The sequence below is a fragment of the Fusarium vanettenii genome (genome assembly GCF_000151355.1).
Source record: "Fusarium vanettenii 77-13-4 chromosome 1 genomic scaffold NECHAsca_1_chr1_3_0, whole genome shotgun sequence".
Classification (NCBI taxonomy): domain Eukaryota; kingdom Fungi; phylum Ascomycota; class Sordariomycetes; order Hypocreales; family Nectriaceae; genus Fusarium; species Fusarium vanettenii.
Genome location: NW_003315881.1, coordinates 950,335 through 969,293, shown reverse-complemented (window position 1 = coordinate 969,293; position 18,959 = coordinate 950,335). Strand labels below are relative to the sequence as shown.

The following is an 18,959-nucleotide window of genomic DNA, read 5'->3' as shown; positions in this document are numbered from 1 at the left end:
TCTATTACTAAATCCCCCTCTAAATATAATCAATAAATTATAATAAATATATATAAAAATCGCCTAATTATCATATTATTTTATAATATCTTTTATAAATTACTTAACTATATTTATGAGGACTAATCTAAATGCTCTGTCGTCTTATTTATTTCTTTGCCCGCGTGAACGCGTATCATGATAGCAGTGGTAACGCCACCCCGCTCCCCAGAGCTTGAACCTTGCTGGTTACAGGCCAAATCGTCGAGAGGCTGCCGGATGCAATGCGGGGTCTTGGAGAAGGAGAGAAAGATATAATAATATTACCTCGTAGGCACCTGAGGATAATTAGAGGTACAGATAAGAATAATGAGGAATATCTGTAAAAGTAAACAATACCAAAGTGACCGGTTGATGCTGAAACAAAACACGAGATCTCACGTTACCGGGCAAATGCTGGTATGGACGGAAGAGAGGGGCCGAGCGGGCGGTGGTGATGAGGAGTAGGCACGGTAGGTAAGGTAAGAGAGGGGGCAAGGTACCTCTTACCTACCTATGATGGATGTTTCAACGGGGCACAGTTCCAACAACATCTCTCATCACTCAGCCTCGTATTCTTCTTTCTTTCTTGCATACACTTCAGTTGTATGCTCCATCTCCCCATAACCATCTCATCACCTCCTCTCTCTCAATAGTTCTCCATGATGACGAGACAGGCCACCCGGTTCACCCCCGAGGTGCTGCTGTCGGCCCCGCGCCGCTCCACCGGCGTCCCCAACTCCACCGGCGAGCTGGTGCTCTATACGGTGCGTTAGCCTTGACGATGGCTTCAATTCCGCCGTTCCGCAGTCGCTCTTTTTGCTGACGCGTCCAGGTCTCGTCCTACTCGTTCGACAAGCACGCCAAGTCTTCTCAGATTCGCGTTCTTAGCATCAATGATGGCTCTTCTCACCTCATCTCTGAGGACACGGCTGCCAGCGACCCCATCTGGATTGGCAAGCATGAGATTGCCTTTATCAAGACTAGTGACAATGGGTGCTCTATGCTGTACTCTCAGCACGTCTTTGACAAGTCGCCGTAAGGATCTCTCCACCAAACTATTGTAGTAAACCAGACTAACACCACTTCAAGCCCACACATGATCCATTGTTTTGCTGGTAGCATCGCAAACCCAAAGGCCAAGCCCATCTCTCATCATGAGGTTGCGTTCTGTTGCTCCGCCTTGACTACACCCCGGGGAGACATGTACTGGCCTGCGGCTGAGACTAAGACGTACACCTCGGCCAAGATCTACACCGGCCTCTTTGTCCGTCACTGGGATGCCTGGAACAGTGAGAATCAGAACTCTCTCTGGTATGGTGTACTGTCCAAGAAGGACAGCAAATGGGCTCTCGAGCAGTCCGGCCTTACCAACCTCCTGGCCGGCACCAGCCTAAGCTGTCCCGTGCCTCCTTTTGGTGGCGCTGGTGACTTTGATATCTCGGCCTCGGGCATTGCTTTTGTGTCTAAGGACCCCGAGCTGAACCCCGCGAGGAACACAAAGACTGATCTCTACTATGTGCCTCTTAAGTCTTGGCTTGAGAAGCCTCCCGTTCCTCAAGTCGTTCACACTGGGACTCTACGGGGCTACAGCGTGGCCCCCTCCTTTTCCAACGATGGCAAGAAGCTTGTATTTGCCAGAATGAGGCACCAGCAGTACGAGTCTGATAAAACGAGGCTGTTGGTGATCCCTGATGTCACTGACCTGAGCAACGTGCAAGAGTTCTACCAGACGGATGATGACGAGGGTGGCTGGGATCTCAGACCAGACTGGGCAGTCTGGAGGAAAGACGACAAGGTGCTGTATGTCGCCGCCGAGAAGCACGGAAGAATGGTGCTTTGGAAGCTACCTTCTGATCCCCTCAAGGCTCGGGAGCTCCCAGAGCCTATCCACGAGGATGGATCTGTTGTCGAGGCCCATCTTTTGGGAGATGGAGATTCTCTCCTCATCACATCCAAGTCTCGGATTGAGAGCTCAAGCTACGGTGTACTTGACCCAGACACCAAGTCGGTCAAGGTGGTTTCGGCTAGCTCTAAGAACGGAAAGTCTTTTGGCCTGTCCAAGTCCCAGTGTACCGAGATCTGGTATCCTGGATCGACTGGCTACAACAATCACGCCTTGGTCATGCTGCCGTCGAGCTTTGATTCATCCAAGAAGTATCCTCTGGCCTTTTTGATCCACGGAGGACCACAGTCGGCCTGGACTGATGACTGGAGCACTCGCTGGAACCCGGCCATCTTTGCTGAGCAGGGATACGTGGTGGTGTGCCCCAACCCGACAGGCAGCACAGGCTACGGACAAGCCCACATTGATGCTATTGCCAACCACTGGGGAGGTGCTCCATACGATGACCTCGTCAAGTGTTTCGAGTATATCGAAAACCAGATGGGCTATGTCGACACGGACCGAGCTGTTGCTCTTGGAGCGTCATACGGCGGATACATGATCAGTGAGTTGTAGTGTCCATGGAGATGTTGAAGTGCTAACACAAATTCAGACTGGGTGCAGGGCCACGACCTCGGACGCAAGTTCAAGGCCCTGGTATGCCACGATGGTGTATTTTCTACGCAGAACCAGTGGTCTACTGAGGAGCTGTTCTTCCCTGAGCATGACTTTGGTGGAACGCTCTGGGAGAACCGAGCTGGATATGCAAAGTGGGATCCTTCTCTGCACACTGGAGAATGGGCGACTCCCATGCTGGTGAGTATTTCCCTCATAGTTTCTTGAATATACTCACTCTATGATAGGTGATCCATAACGAACTCGACTATCGTCTTCCCATCTCGGAGGGACTGGCCATGTTCAACGTGCTCCAGGCGCGAGGTATTCCCAGCAAGTTTGTCATGTTTCCCGATGAGAACCACGTAAGTATCTATATGATAGAGAAGTTTGATTTTAGTTGCTGATTCTCGTGCAGTGGGTGCTAAAGCCCGAAAACTCGTTGGTTTGGCATAGAGAGGTGTTGGATTGGATCAACAAGTACAGTGGTGTTGCGGATGAGTCCAAGCTGGAGAAGGAGACGGGCAAGTTGACCATGTAAGACTTTGTAGGAGTTGCCCGGTCGCGTGATTGTAAGATGAAAAATGATTGAGATTGAAATTGAACGAGGTTGCATAATAGGAGGTTGTTTGTTTGAATACCTAACTACAATACCTGCATCAATGTCACCAAAACTGTTCCTTCAATAACAGCACATTTCTCAGGTGAGGGTCCCCACTTTTTCCCTAGCTAGGCTGAGCCAGGCTGAACCTCGTTGGGATCCATGAGATGGAAGCTCTTCTCTCCCCAAGCTCAAGCACGTGCGACACCAACATCAACAAGAAGCTTCACCGCGAATAGCTTCACAATCGCTAGAGCAGGAGCGATCCCACAGCGCTTGGAGCTCGGACATGCGCTGCTGCTGCGAGACTCCAGATTTGAACCCGATGAAGGCGCAGACTCAGACTCAGACACGGCGAAAACGAGGCGACGACGAGTAGAGCACCACCACTCAAGCTTTTTCCTTTTGCTTCCTCGCGACGAATTACAATTACCGCTCAAGACGAACATCCTTAATCATGACGACGCCTCCTTCTCTCTTCCACGCGCTCCTCCGCCCTTCTATCCTTCAGATCCTCCGCTCGACGGGCTACCACTCGACGCGCCCGGCAGTGCTCGACTCACTGACGGACCTCGCCGCCCGATACCTCTCCCTGCTCTGCCAGAGCACAGCCGACCACGCGGCGCACAACCAAGGCGACAGCGCAGATTTTACTATCGTCGACATCCGCATGGCCCTGCAGGACGCGGGCGCCCTCATGCCTGAGCGACTACCCGCCGAGGAGCTGTTCCACGACAAGGAGGACCTGCGCGGCCTTGAAGAGTTTATCGCTTGGTTTGCGGGACAGCGCATGAAGGAGATGATGGATGTTGGCAGCGGTGACGGAGAGATGGATGCGACTGATTATCTCAATGGTGAGTTTAGCTGCATTGGGGTTTCTACGGACGACGTGCTAATGTTCGTGGTGTAGCTCTTAAGAAGAAGCACAGCAAGACGGGCGAAGACGCCAAATACCACGGAACGATTCTAGGCAGGGGTCACGACGCAGGAGAAGTACAAGTCGAAGGAGGACCAGAAACGAGCATCTCGGAATGGATCTCCAAACGCAGAGCATCCGCCTCACTCAGTCCCGAGCCTGAACAGCAGCAGCAACCACAGCTTAACCAGCAAAAGGCTCAGCAAAACGGACACGCCAGCGATGACGAGTCGGGGTTGAGCTCTGTGGGAGACAGGCTGGATCACGAGATGGACTTGTCATAAGAAGATGGACGGTTTGTGTTTTTTTGCATAGCGATGGAGTTTTCGGAGAGGACGGATAGTGGAATGGGAATCAGGGTCCAAAAGACAAGACCTCTTTGTGTCTCTGTTTTTCTAGGTTGCTTTTAAAAGTCTTTTGAGATGGGCTTGTAGATATATACATCTTGAACTAATATTGACATCTCACTCGAGTTGAGCTGTTTGCATCATCCATCTTGAATTCATTTCCAAACGCTTCTCATGAGCGCATTATGCGTAGTGATAGTATGCAACATGCGACGACCTCATCGCTCTATTTGAATTGGAGAGATGTCATATGATTTTCCCCCAAGCGCCGATACATGCCCTCCTTTTTTTTATTTACCGCTTCCCTTTGCCCCCTTTTTCATCATATCGTACACTCCCATCTCTTTCGCTGCCTCCCTAAACGCCTTTCCCTGTTCGTTCTCCTCGGGCCAGTACTGCTTCTGCAGATACTCAAAGAGGGCCTCGCCACGGCGATCGCCCTGAAGCCTTGACTCGTCTCCCTCAGCCCAGTCAAGCATGGCGCGGTCGAGGTTCCGCTTGGCGTGTACGAGGCGACGACGATGTGTTGGTGTCTCCCATGCTAGCTTCGTGGTGCCCATGACCATCTCAAGGACAAGCGTCTCGGGTGGTAAGAAGTTGAAGATATCGCGGAGGGCGGCAAGTGCGACGACGAGCCCAGCGTTGTCGCCGACTCGTCGGAATGTGTGGAGGATCTTGCGAGCGAGCTGTCCATCCATACCGCCGTCAGCCGCAAAAACATGCCGGAACTTGGCCGTCTCAGCAAAGAGGTCTCTCGTCGATGAGACCATGCCGGGGATATGCCCAGCTGAGGGCATATGAAGTCGGTTGACGGCGAGTGTCTTCCAGAGCGCGCTAAATGTATACGGATCAGGCTCGACGCCCTTTTCTGTTACGAGTGTCTCGTACAGCTCGAGCGCCTCCTTGGACTGGCCCGCCTGGATATACGACTCGAGGAGCTGGTTGATGACGAACGAGTCAGCCTTCATCTCGGCCTCTCGGAAGGCTTCCCATAGCGTCAGGAGACGCTCGTGGAGGTCGCGAAGACGATAGTTCTCTGCCAAGAGGGAGAACGTCTCTAGCGTGGCTCGAGGGAATGGGTTCATGCCAGCAGCCTCTTCTGCTTTGTCCTTGGAGGAACCACCACTTCCCCGAGCCTTGACAAAGTCAATTCGCGAGTCAATCATGCCCCAAGCCATCTGGTCCGCCTTATCCAGATCCTCAGCACCTCCTGACCGCTGCCAAGCACCGATGAGGCCGTTCAGCTGAATGGGCGATGCCTCGATGCCCCTCTTCCTCATAAACTCGACGACGCTCTGCGCACCCGAGAGATCACCTGCTCCGATGAGTCTCTTGAGCCACTTGCCAAAGAAGAACTTGTTGGCCACGACCGAAGGCATGTACTTTTGCTTCTTCAGGTCGATCTTGCCGTCGCTCATCATGTCGACGAATGCGTAGAGGGCGTTTTCGGTCTGGTTGGTGGTTAGGAAGTAGGATATCACTTGGTCGTAGTCGGTGAGCTTCATGTCATGTCCTAGGAGCTCGCGGAGCTGCCGGTACGCCAACCATGCCTTTTCCTGGCCCTCCTCCGTACCAAGCTCCGACCATGTCCGGATTAGAGGCATCAGGATGCGGGCATCCTTTTGCTTCTCAATGAGCTTGTTGACGGCTCGCTGCGCCTGGTCCAGATCGCCAACGCGACAGAACATCCTCACGCCCAGCTCCCAGAACTCTTGGAACGTCACGGCGTTCTCGTCACCTAGAGAGCTGATGCATCGCTTCCAGTTCTCGATGGCCTTTGTCTCCCATCCATCGACGAATACGGCCTCGATGGTCAATAGCTGCTGTGCAGGGTTCAGCGTGACCTTGGCCTCGCTCATGTCTCGCGACAAGAGAGCAAGATGTGACAACCGATGGATGTTGACAGATTCTTCCACTGAAAAGACCTTCCAAAGCAGATCCCAGACTTCAAGGGGAACGTGACTCCAGCCATGGGCCAGGGAAAGCCGTGCAGCATGGTAGGCCTTGAACAACACCTGCACAGCCTTGGTGGTGAGCTTCGTCCCTCGGCGCATGTCCCTCGCTGTACGAGCTAGCGTAGTGTTGAGGCGAGCGACCTTTTTCCGTTGATTGATTGTCCACGGCTTCTCTGGGACCTGAGGTAGGGCTATTCGAGAACCAAGGGTTCCCATCTCGGGCAGCCCTGGTAGCTCCAAGTCCAGCTCTTCCAGTATCTCCTTCGGAAGGTCTGCGCCGGTCTTGTCAATCTCTTCATCGATTGCCGCCGTGTAGGCGTCTAGCTTGGCAATAATCCTCTCCAGGTCGTCGGCCGTCTTCATCTTGTCCCAGTCATGGCCCAGTTGATCGACAACCTCTTGGAAGGCTGCCTTTTCATCCTGCCCACCCATTTCATTCTTGATCTCTATCAAGGCATCTTTGAGCCCTGAAGTATCGACCTCGTGTAGTGATGCGCCAAAAGCTTCCTCACTGGGCAGCTCTGTTCTCTTATTGCCCTCCTGGTCGAAGAATCGAACGCTGAACATCTCGTCTGTGCCCTTGTTTGGATTTCGAAGCGCCTTGATACGATCGAGATATTGCTTCAGCTCGAATCTGCTCGGTTTTCGGGATACGGCGTCATTAGCCGGTCGTTGCGCCGTAGCTTTCGAACTGTATGCAGCTGCTGATATCCATGGCTGCTGTGGCCGGTGTCGGATCGCTAATCGACATGAACGACATATTGTCTCATTCCGGCATCGTAACTCGAATAAAAGCGGTCGACCCGCCATCCTCAATGGCTGAAGTGCGCAATGGCAGTCTCGAGACCTCGTTGACGTGAGGATCTCGAACTTTTCGAGCAGTTGGCGGGCACAATTCAATCATTGGTCCGTTATCGATAAGGCATTGAAGACGCTGAAGTCTTGCTCTTTTCAGTGGGTGGGGAGTTCACCGCCTTCCTTATTAGGCGACCCTTGCAACTTTTCTAGCGGCAGAAAGATATTTTTTTGCTCTGTCGCTGGCGAAGCTGCAATATTGCGACTTCAAGATACCCCAACCACAGCAAAATGTCGAACCCTTCGCCAGAGTTCCTCCGGTTCACAGGCCACCGGCACTTTACCCAGAGGTTGATTCTATCAACTCTGACCGGCCGACCTGTTCACATCTCCAAGATTCGAAGCACGTCGCCTACGAATCCCGGTCTCGCCCCTCATGAGATTTCCTTCTTGCGCATGCTCGAGGCTGTCACCAATGGCAGCTCGATGCAGATCTCGTACTCGGGTACGACAATCACATATCATCCTGGCTTGATCACAGGAACTATTGCCGGCTTTGGAGCTTCAGACGGAGACGTCATCGAGCACAACATCTCCATGAACAACACCCGAGGCGTCACCTACTACCTCATGCCTCTCTGTCTTCTGGCGCCCTTCTCGAAAGCCCACATGAACGTCCGTATCTCGGGCCCTGGCGTCATCACATCCTCCACCGAGACGGGCGACATCTCCGTCGACTCCTTCCGAACCTCCATCCTTCCCCTCTTCGGCCTCTTTGGCATCCCTCCCGCGCGGATAGAGCTGAGGGTGCTTCAGCGATCCTGCGCAGGACCAGGCGGACGAGGCGGTGGTGGATGCGTCGAGCTGCGATTCGCGAGTCAAGTGCGACTACCCAAGACCCTACATCTCAACCGAAGCCCCGGCCGAATAAAAAGGATTCGAGGTGTCGCATACTGCACTGGAGTGTCTGCCTCAAACAATGCCCGAATGATCCACTCGGCGCGCGAGATCCTCAACCCCCTGGTGTCCGATATCCATGTTGCTGCCCAGTACGACCAGGCGCCGCTCGTGCCCACCGGCGACAAGGCAGGAAGCAAGAGGCGGTTGGGAATTGGTTTTGGTCTGAGCTTGGTCGCCGAGTCGAGCGCAGTTGGTGTACTCTACTCAGCCGACGTGGTCGTTCCGCCTTCAGGTGGTGTGGTTCCTGAGGACATTGGCAGGCGATGCGCCTTCCAGCTACTTGAGACCATCTCACAGGGCGGATGCGTTACTCAGACCTCTGCCAAATCGGTCCTCATTCTCATGGCCATGGGATCAGAAGATGTCGGTCGTCTTAGGATCGGCCGCGAGGTAATTGGAACTGAAGAGATGGTTGGACTGGCTAGGGATCTAAGGACATTTGGCGCGAGCAGCTGGGGCTTGAGAGATGTCGAGGACGACACCAATGATATTATTGTTTCTGTTAAGGGTACTGGCGTTGGCAATGTTGGAAGGAAGATAGCGTAAAGCAAGGAAGCAATTCATTTCTGAAGCAATTCATACTTAGTTCATGCAGCATTCGGAACAATCGATGGCACAGTCGCTGACAATCATCTCTTGCATCTCATTGCCGTCTATCAGTCTGCCCCTGGCGAGCTGGTACGGTGACACCCCGCCTGCGGGCTTCAATGGCTGCCATGGTCGCCCCGTAGCTAATGGTACGTAGGGAGTGTGCTGCCGTCCTCTCGAGATCCATTGCCGCATTGCGCATAGAATGCAGGACATGATACTCGCCAATGACTGCATTTCCAGAGCTCAGCACGTCCGAAAGGTAGGTCCTTGTCGGCTCGTCTGCTGGCGACTCCCTTGCAGGCGGATCTGGTTCTCCCGACTGCGAACTGCCCTCTTCTGCTTCATTGATAGGCCTAAGCGGTTGCAACTCGATGTCCTCAGTCTCATTTGGTGGTAACGACCCAGGCATGTCCCGAGATACGCCACGCTCTTCTGCATCTAGGTCTTCTAGGGTGGGTCCCATCTCCTGGGCGACGTCTGGTATTAGAGGGCGGAATGTCTTGAGGGTCAGGCGAAGCCTTTCCCGTTCCGTATGTGCCGTCAACATCAGACATTGGATGGCCAGGATCGCAAAATCGGCAAGTAGGTAGTAAATCCGTGACGTTGGCGGCTTCTGACCTATAAAGTCAATGACCAAGCCGCCATGCATATATCCTCGATGGTAGTCTGGTCCAGTCGGGAGCGAAGCAAATAGATGGAGGAGCATGCAGATGAGGTTGGGGATGACGACTAACACGACATGTATGCGACTGGCGGGCGTGAGGAAGGGAAATGACTCATCCTTAGGTGTCAAATACATGTACTGGCCGACAGATCGTAGGATAAATCGAAACATGGAGCATCTAGAGGTAGACATTTGTAAGCGCAAGCCGGGCAAGTAAACAAGGGCGGATGAGAACATACTCCATATAATACAGCGCGCTTAACTCCGCAAACACCAGGGTATCAAGACTCTTGAGCAAATGTGTAATGAATTCCAACTTTCTCGCTAGGCCCGGATTGCGCCGCTTCCTGCTCTTCTTCTTCTTGCGGCGCTGCGAGTGCGACTGGGCGCGCGACCGGGACCTGGGCTGCTCAGGCGATAGTAGATCCCGGGTGACACGGTTGGCAGAGGACGCGGGGAGAGGCTCGACGGGAGGAGCATCGGTTCGCGCCGTAGAGCTCGGCGAGGCATCATGGCTCATTCTCGGGGCTCGTCATCTGTTCTCGGGTTCGCGGACGAGCCAGTTCTGCATATGAGCAGGGCGATAGCTCAGGAAGAGCACGTGCAGATCATGGGCGACTCTTGTGGGTGATGTGTGATTGATGGAAGCTCAGAAGATCGAATCAAAGACAAAAATGAGAAAGCGACAGGCTGAAATTAGGAAAATTCAAGATACAAGTTCTTATGGGAGCCTGGAGAGGTGGGAACGGAGTTGTTGGAGCTTGGGAGAGGCCATGATAGGATTGGCAGGGATCATATGTGACTGACACTTACGAGTACCGACAGGCCAACGGCCAAGGAGGTCGGATATCGGAGAAAGGGTAACCCCGAAAAACGCGGGACACACTGAAGCTGGCCAAAGTACCTCCGTACCCCGCCATCGGATGTGCAGTGGTGGGTGGTGCAGCACCGGCCCAAATAATTTCTGCCGTGACTCAGACGAACAACGACGAAGAAGAAGAAGAGCAAACTCGTCTCAGACTCATCATACACAGAGACAAGCGCCCATCATGACAACCTCAAGCTCTGCCCCTGCGGGGGATCTCACTTCTCAAATCCTCCAGGCCCTCTCGGCCCAGAGCCCCCTCCTCTCCGCTGAGGCCTTCCCCACCATCGCCTTCCAGGACATCAAGGCCGCACTCGATCGTCTGGCCTCGCGATCCATGATCACCTACGAGACAATTGACCGAGAAGAGGCTGGTCTGGAGCCAGAGGCCGAGAAGATTGCCGAGCATGGCAGCCATGAGGCGCGTGTATTTGAGGCTCTGCGCAGCGCTGTTGAGGGTTTGACCATTCAGGAGCTGGAGCAGGCGATTGGCGACAAGACTGTCACCAAGGTTGGCCAGGGCAAGGCTTTTAAGGAAAAGTGGATTTCCAAGAGCAAGGACGGAAAGCTTGTGGCTACTGTAAGTGCCGTAACACTTGAAGCAAGTGGTGTCCTTGAATAATAGCTAACCTCTTATCTCAGGCCGAGTCGATCGAGGATGTCACCCGAGCCCAGCTCCTGCAGATCAAGGAGACCCGAACCCACGAGCCCAAGATCTTGACCGACCTGCGAAAGCGAAAACTGATCAAGATGCAAAAGGTCATCAGCTTCAAGATGGCCCAGGGCCCCAAGTTCGCCCTCGAGATCCAGAAGGAGGAGACGGATTTGACGGCTGACATGATCATGTCGGGCTCGTGGAAGACGGCCAACTTCAAGCCCTACAACTTCAAGGCCCTGGGAGCCGACCAGAACGCCGGTGCCCTCCACCCCCTGAACAAGGTGCGACACGAGTTCAGACAAATCTTCTTCGAGATGGGCTTCGAGGAGATGCCCACCAACAAGTTCGTCGAGACCGGATTCTGGAACTTTGACGCCCTCTTCGTGCCCCAGCAGCACCCTGCCCGTGATCTGCAGGACACCTTCTACATCTCGGACCCCAAGGTGGGCGACAAGCCGCGGACAGAGCAGGAGGGACAGAACACAGAGGAGTACTGGGAGAACATCAAGGAGGTGCACCAGGACGGCAAGTTTGGATCGATCGGCTACAGATACCCCTGGTCGGCCGATGAGTCGACAAGACTGGTCCTTCGAACACACACTACTGCCATTTCAACGGCGATGCTGTACAAGCTGGCGGCTCAGAAGGGTCCCGATGGACGACCACCCCCTGCCCGATACTTCTCCATCGACAGAGTGTTCCGTAACGAGACTGTGGATGCGACTCACTTGGCCGAGTTCCACCAGGTGGAGGGTGTCATTGCCGACTACGGACTGACCCTGGGAGGTCTGATGGAGTTTATGGAGGTCTTCTTCGCCAAGATGGGCATCACCAACCTCAAATTCAAGCCGGCGTACAACCCCTACACCGAGCCTAGCATGGAGATCTTTAGCTACCACGAGGGTCTGGGCAAGCTGGTGGAGATTGGCAACAGTGGCATGTTCCGACCTGAGATGCTGGAGCCCATGGGTCTTCCCAAGGATATGCGGGTGTTTGGCTGGGGTCTGAGCTTGGAGCGGCCGACCATGATCAAGTACAAGATCTCCAACATCCGAGAGCTGCTAGGCCACAAGGTGGATCTCAACTTTATCGAGAGGAACCCGGCGGTGAGATTAGAGAAGGAGTAGGCCAGGGGTTGATTGTATACAAGACCAAAAAAGACGAGAGTGTTAGAGGTGGACTTTGTGGCATCTAGACGGGGTGCAGGAAAGGGAGGGGCGTGATTTTGTCGTACAGTATCATGACTAGACGAAAGGAACATTTTCAAAATAAAAAATAAACAAGCTCGGATGGTTCCAATACCGACGATGGAAAGCCCCTGATGAGGAAGGACCCTGACTAGACACGGGAATCGAGGATCTAGAGACGGGTCATATCGTCAGTTAAAGTCCAAGACGAGGATCTGCCCCACATCTACCGAAGCCATTCACGTCGTCGACTTTTGAAAGGTTACGCACACGACATGACCGTTTGGAGGACCCTGAAATCTTTACTGCAAGATTATCATCCAATGTCTGTTAGTCACCATCTTTCATGTGACCCTGTCTTCTCTTGCATGCATTGGAGTCATTTGCTTAACAATTCAATTACTCGCCAAGTCACTCTCCCCCGCTTCCGGCACTTGCCCTCTCTCGCTTGGAGAGGAGCGAACCCAAGAACAGCCCCACAAGGCCCCGAACCGGCCGGCCCCACCGGACCTCGAGCCCCGTCGACGCCAGGTGAAGTGCCCCGCTTCTACTGAACGCACCCCAATTCCCACTTCAACGTCGTCATTGAGGATAGAGAAAGGTATGTCAATCCCTTCTTGACGGTTGTGGTATCATGATCAATCTCTAGCTAGAAGAGGGGGAATTGCATCCCTCCAACCTGCAACCGCGGACAACTGGACCCCTCCGACCTCCGCAAAATGCAACGCTGCAGCTTCTGTGGCTGGCCTGGACTCTTGTCTTGTGTGTGTTAGTAATTCCCCTGCCGAGTGTGGTGGTGTGACCTGCTTTGACAAGCCCTCTCCGCGTCTGGGTCTGGGGAAAACGGGTCAAGATCAGCGCCTCTCAGGGAAAAGCGAAAAGCCATGATGCTCACAGGCGAGGGCGGACATTCCACCCTCCCCGCTTCCAAGCACCCCCCTTTGCTGCTGGGGCAGGTGATGATTCAAAGGGTCCCTCTTTTTGCATCAGATTCACAGTGAAGGAGAGACCCAGCTCCTCAGTGTCTGGCGATCGAAGAGACCTGGTTGGCAGACGGCGAGCTCTCCTCTGCTGGAGCACGGCAGAAAGAAGGGGACCAGAGGCGAAAGAGGAACGCCACCTCGGTCATGGTCTCGTTTGGCCCATTCCTCCAAAGGAAGCATGGCCCAGCATGTGGGATGGCGGATGGAGGGCCCCGGGCGCAAAGCTTACGGATGCGCCCAGCCTATCGCCGTCACTTACATGCATGGTTGACACGGGGCGAGCTAGTAGCGTGTGGTTGTCTCCTTGTGCTACACTCAGAGGCAAGTGGTGATGATGGCGTTGCCCTTTTGCAGTGGTGCAGCAGGGACGCCCGCGGGAAGCTTTGTCTACGTACCTCGTTTCTTCCTGACCTGAAGATCGACGGCGAGTTGTCTGATCGCCTTGTCACATATAAGCTGAGCTTCCTCCCCTCCTTTTCAAGCTCTTCTTGTCTTCATACTTCAACCTCCATTGGATTCTTGTCCTAAACAACCATTGACCACGACTGTGTCCTCCATATAAGCACACTTGATAACCCACATATCATCAACTTCACAACCGCAATCATGGACTCTGGTGCTCCCCAAAACAACCAAACCACCAACGCTAGCGGTCGCCGCCGAGTAACGTCCCTGTCCCCTTCCTCAATGGCCTGATACTAATAGTCATACCAGAGCTCTGGCTTCATGCCTGCCTTCGCAAGCCTCCAACAGCAAAAGCGAGGCTCCGACGCCAACGCCGCCCGTCGCGCGAGCATGTCGGACCAACAAGCAAAGGGCGGCATCTTCAGCCAGTTCTTCCATAAGTACGTTGTCATCACCACATCACAATGTTACTTTATGATAAAGAGCTAACATGGCTGCAGCAACTTTGGCAAGAACGCGGAGAAATAAATGATCGAAAAACTCACAAAGCAAACGATCAAACTCGCGAGGCAACGATCGATGTATTAATAGTGTTGGGGTTGAGTGCTCTTGTTTTGTTGTAATGAGCTGGTAATTTGGCCATGGAGACGAATGCTGAGAGCGAGTTCAGCTATAGGAGCAGTAAATAAATGAAGTAAATGATCTGCATCAAAATTCGCTATGCTTCCCTCCTTCTGTGTTTCCTTGGGTGTGATCATCAGGCACACCTTGACTACTCTCTTCCATGATTCGATGTTGAAACCAAGCCAAGTCTTAGGCTTGAGATTGGCGAATTTCCCGCGACTCCAAGAGATGTGACGAACCCTTCTAGCTGTGTATCTGTGACACCGACCCAGCGCTGGCCTTTCAAACAGCGTCTCGTACACTCCCGTACCTTGGTCTATGGTTACTCCCCATTCAAACACTTTTGTTTTCCAGTTCCAGATAAAAGAAAAACTGATTTAAGCCTTGACCATGAAAATCTGCTTCTCGTTAACGAAATAGTCCAGCAAGATGGCAACAGCTGGGTTGTACGAACCTGGTTCAGCGCCTTGGTATCCAACACAGCCTGTCTCTTCTGCGCAATAAATCGAGACCGCACAAAGTTCCTGCTTCCCCGAGGAGTTGATGTTCCGGATGGTGTCGTCACCCCGGTTCCTGGGATAGACGGCACAGGCGTTGACTCTTGCGTGGCGACGGTGCTGCTTGACTCAGACGCAGCCTCCTCCTTCTTGCGCTTCTTGTCTTTCTTTTCCTTCTTCTCCTTCTTAGACTTCTTCTCTTTTACCTTGTCTTCCTCCGAGTCTTCGGGAGACCGGCTCTTATCCTTGGACTTGGATTTCCGCTTCTTGGAGCGCTCCTCTGACTCCTCTTCCGAGGCATCTGCAGACTTCTTGCGCGACTTGTCCTTCTTGGACTTCTTATCCTTCTTCTTGGCCTTGGCATCGTCCGTGTCGGCGCTGCTGTCGTTCTCCTTCAGCTTGCGTTCCTCCTTGCGTCTCTTCTTGCTCTTGGAGTCAGAATCTCGGCTGGAAGAGTCTTCGTCGTCTTCGCTAGCCTTCCGCTTCTTTGACTTCTTCTCTTTCTTAGATTCCTTCGGTGCCGGGGCGGATTCCATAATCACGTCTTCGTCCTCGTCCTTGGGTGTCTTGGCTTCCTCATCGTCCTTCTCCTTCATCTCATCGCCCACCAGAAGACCACCGTAAACGAATCGCATCGGTCCGTATCGTTGTTCGACAAAGTGATGGGTCTTGACAGCGAGGCGCGCCTGCTGGTCCACCACAACTTCATCCTCTGTCTTTCCGTTGAGTCTGCTGAGCAGGTCCTGGAAGACATCGAGTCCTGTAATCTCGTCCTCCTTGGACCTGCTGAAACCCAGTCCCTTCATGTCATCCTTGAGAACGACGCGGATGTATGAGGCGTTTGCAGCTGTGTGCAGCTCCGAGTGCGGCGCATTCTCAGCTCCGAGGAACTGGCCCGGTTGCCAGCCCTGGGCACGAAGGATCTTCTGCCCAAAGGTGTTGGTGTCTCGAGTCCATTTGGTGTTGTTGGGATCCTTGTTGATCTTTCGTCGGCTGTAGTCAACAGATTAGCAAACAGTCACAGAGGAGCCTAGCCAATGCGACAGTCTTACATCTTATTCTCTGCAAGGAGTCCCATCTTTGCGACTGTAAGGCTTGAAGAAGGCAATCGCTGGCTTGAACAGGTGCACGTTGGAGAGTTCACTACAGAAAAAAGAGGTGGGCGGTGGGGATGTGCGTCGCGAAAATATCTTATCGCAGACCTTTATTGGTCGATAAGAATGTGCATGGCCCCACCAGATCCGCTAGCTCACCTTTCACCGAGGCTCACCGATGGAAGTATCCATTCATTCAAAAAGACAGACTCTATTTCAAGAAAGCAATGAGATTAGAATGGGAATATGATGCAATTTCATGGCCTATCGAAGCTCAAAAATCGACTTCGAAACCAGCAAGTAGTAACAATAGCATAATCTACACGGAGTATCGCGAGATACTCGTCTCCACGACACCTGAATCCAGTTGCCCAGGAACCCAATATGAAAGCAACCAACTCCAGCTCCTCCTCATGAGCTTGTACTGTAAGCAATATGTCAGTCTAGTAGTTGAGCTCGCCACCTCCACCACCAGAAACCTGGTCCAAGTCTTCGTAGCTCTTCAGGCTTCGTCCCTGTACCGCCTCACGGGGGCCTCCAGCAGCACCGCCGGCACCATCTCCCCATCGAGAGCCGCCCATACGGTTGCGGCCACCTTCGTAACGGTTTCCGCCACGGCGGTCATACGGACCAGATCGATACTGGCCGCGGCCACCACCCATACCTCCTCGGCGAATGGGTCCTCCAGAACGGTCGTCACCCATGGGGTTCCAGCCACCAGACTGCATATTCGCAAACATAGGGGTAAATCCGCCAGGGGGCATAGGGAATCCAGGCATACCCATCATGCCATTCATGGCAAAGTTCTGGAGATTGAAACCACGGGGTGTGCCCGTGTTCGACTGGCCATTAGCAGGTGGGAAATGACCATTCGAGTTGGCATCCGTCCTTGATGGTGCAATGTGTGCAGGATCGATGACATATGCGTTGATTAGGTCAAACTAAAAACTCAGTTAGTCGATGTTGTTTAGGTATGAGAAGGGAAGACAAACCTCTTGCTTGATGCTATCGAGCCAGTCAGAATGGCGCTTCTCGACGTGCTTGCGCCAGAAATGCTCCTCCTTGAACAGCTTGGAACATTCCGGTGCCTTGCAGCGCCACTTGTGTTCATCCTCTTGCTTGACATGCTTGGAAAGCTCCTCATCAACAGCCTCGTCCACAGGACGACCGCCAAGCTTCCGGATGTCAACAGAGTGAGGGTCCAGGATCTGGGTCAACTTGTCTTCAAACGTCTTGACCCAGTTAAAGGCCCGGAGAAGCTGCTGCTCCGTCTTGTTAGACGCGTTTCGGAACTTCTTGTCCCCCTCTGTAGGTTCATTCTCTGGCTCCTCTGCTCCTTCTCCTCGCTTCTTGCCAGGGAAGGGCTCGCCATTAGCGCTGGCCCGGGCCACCGCCTTGGCTGAAGAAGACAATGTGCTGCGTGGTCGGCGTAAGTGACCACCTGGGCACTTTCGCGTAAGCTCGTGAATCGAGTCACTCTCAAAGACACAGAAGAAGCAGAAGTTGAAAACTCGGCGCAGGTACTCGATCAAGAGATCGAGCTGTTTCTTCTTGACTAGGAGATCTTCGTCATCAACCTCGTCGTCGTCCACGGCACCCTCTTCCTCCTCTTCTTCAACTTCAATCACGCCGTCTTCTTCTTCATCCATAGCTTCATCCATGCCCACCTCGCGCGTCTTCTTGACCTTCTTGACCGGAGTTGGGGGAACGGCCGGCTGAAGCTGACCAGCATTCCTCAGGTCCTCGACCTTTTCTTCAATCTTCAGAGTGGCCTGGAAATCAGAGCCAAACTCTTCCTCAAACTTGTTGACAATTCGCTGAACAAGAAGCAGATCCTTTTCAATGCGTTCAGGTGCAGAGAAAAGATCCCAAAGAGCCTTCTTGCGAGGGTGGACAGGCGGGTTGTGAACTCCAACATGGCAAACAAAATCACCCCGGACCTCGTCCTTGACCGTTTTTCCGTTGATGGCTTCCAGAGCCTTGTCAGCGGTTGATACTGGCTGAGGCGACGTGATCTGCTCATCACCGTCTTCATCCTTAGGGTCAATACGGTCAACTGGCATTGCCGTCTCTGAAGAAGGGTGAAGCATGACCCATCCAATCCGGTGATAGCGCTTGCTGGGGTTGGGGTCAGAAAGAGAGAGCCACTTGAAGCCTCCCTCCTCCTCTCCGAGATGTTCCTTGCAGAAGGCTTCAAGGTTCTGACGGCTGACGTGAGGGGCGATAGTCTTGATCAAAAGAGTAGGCTGAAACTGATTCTCGTCTCGAATGTCAGCACCGTTCACTGGTACGAGATCGCCAACACCAAGGATCTCATTAGTGGCCGTTGCCTCGCCCTCTTCCTTCTCAACAACACCCCCGCTACCATTGCTTTCACTCTTAGGAAGACCTTCCAAAGAGAAATCATCAAAGGTGCCAGACTCGAGGTCTTGCTCCCACTGGCTGTAAGCGCCACGTCGGTGCTCGTTCAGTTTCGCCCGGAAATCATCACGGATTTCGGGGGCATATCGCTCCTTGAACCACTGCTCTCTCTTGTGCTCTGAGACAAACGCCCGAGCCATCTTGGCCTGCAACTCCTCCTTATACGCGTCATAAGCCGCCTGAATCTTGGCCTTTTCCTTTTCACGGTCCTCTGGGCCACGGGCTCTCTCGGGTTCACGCCGGCGACCAGTGCGAATTCGCTCCTTTTCTTCCTTGATCTTCTCATTCATTCTCCACCATTCACCAAAGTATGAGAAGCCAACCTGGTACGGGAGCTTGACAGGATCGGCCAGTGGGTTGACTGTGACATTGCCGGAGGAGCTAGCCTCCTGGCCAGGAACATATCGATCAATATTGGCGGGGGGTGAAGTAATACGACGTCGGTCGTCACGGTCGCCACGATCCCCACGGTCGCGATCGTCTCGACGAGATCGCGGTTCATAGCGATCAACTGTGGCGGGTGAGCGAGATCGGCGGCGGTCGCGACGTTCATGACCTGGGAATGGTGAGCGGTGCTGTTCAGTGTGATACGAGTCAAGTCCAAAACTCGAGGTTGCACGACGAACCTGGTGACCTTCCACGATAAAAGGAATCGCCTCGCTCGGGGCGATCATCTCGGTTGCGCGAGTCATCGCGACTCCAGCTTCTCTCAACGGGAGAGCGAGCCGAGGCATCTCGAAAAGAGGTGTACGAGTCCATTGTTGGTTTCGGTAAGGAGGACGCGACGTGGCATGGGAGTAGGTAGCTCTTTAATGCAGAGAAAGTCAATTCGTTGGGGCGCGGATGTTTGAAAGTGAATTGCGGGCTTTGCCGAGGTA

The 18,959-nt window shown here is 53.4% G+C and overlaps 8 protein-coding genes across 8 annotated transcripts; 4 read left to right on the top strand and 4 right to left on the bottom strand.

Annotated features, from left to right (window-relative positions):
- Nucleotides 1-683: 683 nt before the first annotated feature.
- On the top strand, nucleotides 684-3,059 carry NECHADRAFT_90017 (uncharacterized protein; the record flags this gene model as incomplete). The annotated part of the gene is made up of 6 exons (XM_003054145.1): nucleotides 684-785; nucleotides 854-1,056; nucleotides 1,111-2,468; nucleotides 2,517-2,719; nucleotides 2,767-2,883; nucleotides 2,937-3,059. 6 exons carry the CDS (start codon nucleotides 684-686, stop codon nucleotides 3,057-3,059), a joined length of 2,106 nt encoding a protein of 701 aa, XP_003054191.1.
- Nucleotides 3,060-3,349: 290 nt separating this feature from the next.
- NECHADRAFT_98755 (uncharacterized protein) lies at nucleotides 3,350-4,487 on the top strand. The gene is made up of 2 exons (XM_003054144.1): nucleotides 3,350-3,973; nucleotides 4,030-4,487. Exons 1-2 carry the CDS (start codon nucleotides 3,577-3,579, stop codon nucleotides 4,317-4,319), a joined length of 687 nt encoding a protein of 228 aa, XP_003054190.1. The 5' UTR covers nucleotides 3,350-3,576; the 3' UTR covers nucleotides 4,320-4,487.
- Nucleotides 4,488-4,672: 185 nt separating this feature from the next.
- NECHADRAFT_90016 (uncharacterized protein) lies at nucleotides 4,673-7,147 on the bottom strand (the record flags this gene model as incomplete). The annotated part of the gene is made up of 1 exon (XM_003053433.1): nucleotides 4,673-7,147. One exon carries the CDS (start codon nucleotides 7,145-7,147, stop codon nucleotides 4,673-4,675), a length of 2,475 nt encoding a protein of 824 aa, XP_003053479.1.
- Nucleotides 7,148-7,423: 276 nt separating this feature from the next.
- On the top strand, nucleotides 7,424-8,638 carry NECHADRAFT_31157 (uncharacterized protein; the record flags this gene model as incomplete). The annotated part of the gene is made up of 1 exon (XM_003054143.1): nucleotides 7,424-8,638. One exon carries the CDS (start codon nucleotides 7,424-7,426, stop codon nucleotides 8,636-8,638), a length of 1,215 nt encoding a protein of 404 aa, XP_003054189.1.
- Nucleotides 8,639-8,713: 75 nt separating this feature from the next.
- NECHADRAFT_98754 (uncharacterized protein) lies at nucleotides 8,714-9,867 on the bottom strand (the record flags this gene model as incomplete). The annotated part of the gene is made up of 2 exons (XM_003053432.1): nucleotides 8,714-9,525; nucleotides 9,587-9,867. The coding sequence occupies 2 exons, from the start codon at nucleotides 9,865-9,867 to the stop codon at nucleotides 8,736-8,738; spliced, it is 1,071 nt and encodes a 356-aa protein (XP_003053478.1). The 3' UTR covers nucleotides 8,714-8,735.
- A 477-nt stretch (nucleotides 9,868-10,344) lies between these two features.
- NECHADRAFT_57333 (uncharacterized protein) lies at nucleotides 10,345-12,168 on the top strand. The gene is made up of 2 exons (XM_003054142.1): nucleotides 10,345-10,792; nucleotides 10,855-12,168. The coding sequence occupies exons 1-2, from the start codon at nucleotides 10,397-10,399 to the stop codon at nucleotides 11,995-11,997; spliced, it is 1,539 nt and encodes a 512-aa protein (XP_003054188.1). The 5' UTR covers nucleotides 10,345-10,396; the 3' UTR covers nucleotides 11,998-12,168.
- Nucleotides 12,169-14,446: 2,278 nt separating this feature from the next.
- NECHADRAFT_74657 (uncharacterized protein) lies at nucleotides 14,447-15,644 on the bottom strand (the record flags this gene model as incomplete). Its single annotated transcript, XM_003053431.1, has 3 exons — nucleotides 14,447-14,467; nucleotides 14,524-15,559; nucleotides 15,619-15,644. The coding sequence occupies 3 exons, from the start codon at nucleotides 15,642-15,644 to the stop codon at nucleotides 14,447-14,449; spliced, it is 1,083 nt and encodes a 360-aa protein (XP_003053477.1).
- Nucleotides 15,645-16,103: 459 nt separating this feature from the next.
- NECHADRAFT_30647 (uncharacterized protein) lies at nucleotides 16,104-18,882 on the bottom strand (the record flags this gene model as incomplete). Its single annotated transcript, XM_003053430.1, has 3 exons — nucleotides 16,104-16,601; nucleotides 16,653-18,637; nucleotides 18,708-18,882. Coding segments are annotated over 3 exons (2,658 nt in total), but the record flags the coding sequence as incomplete, so codon positions are not given.
- Between the last annotated feature and the right edge of the window lie 77 nt (nucleotides 18,883-18,959).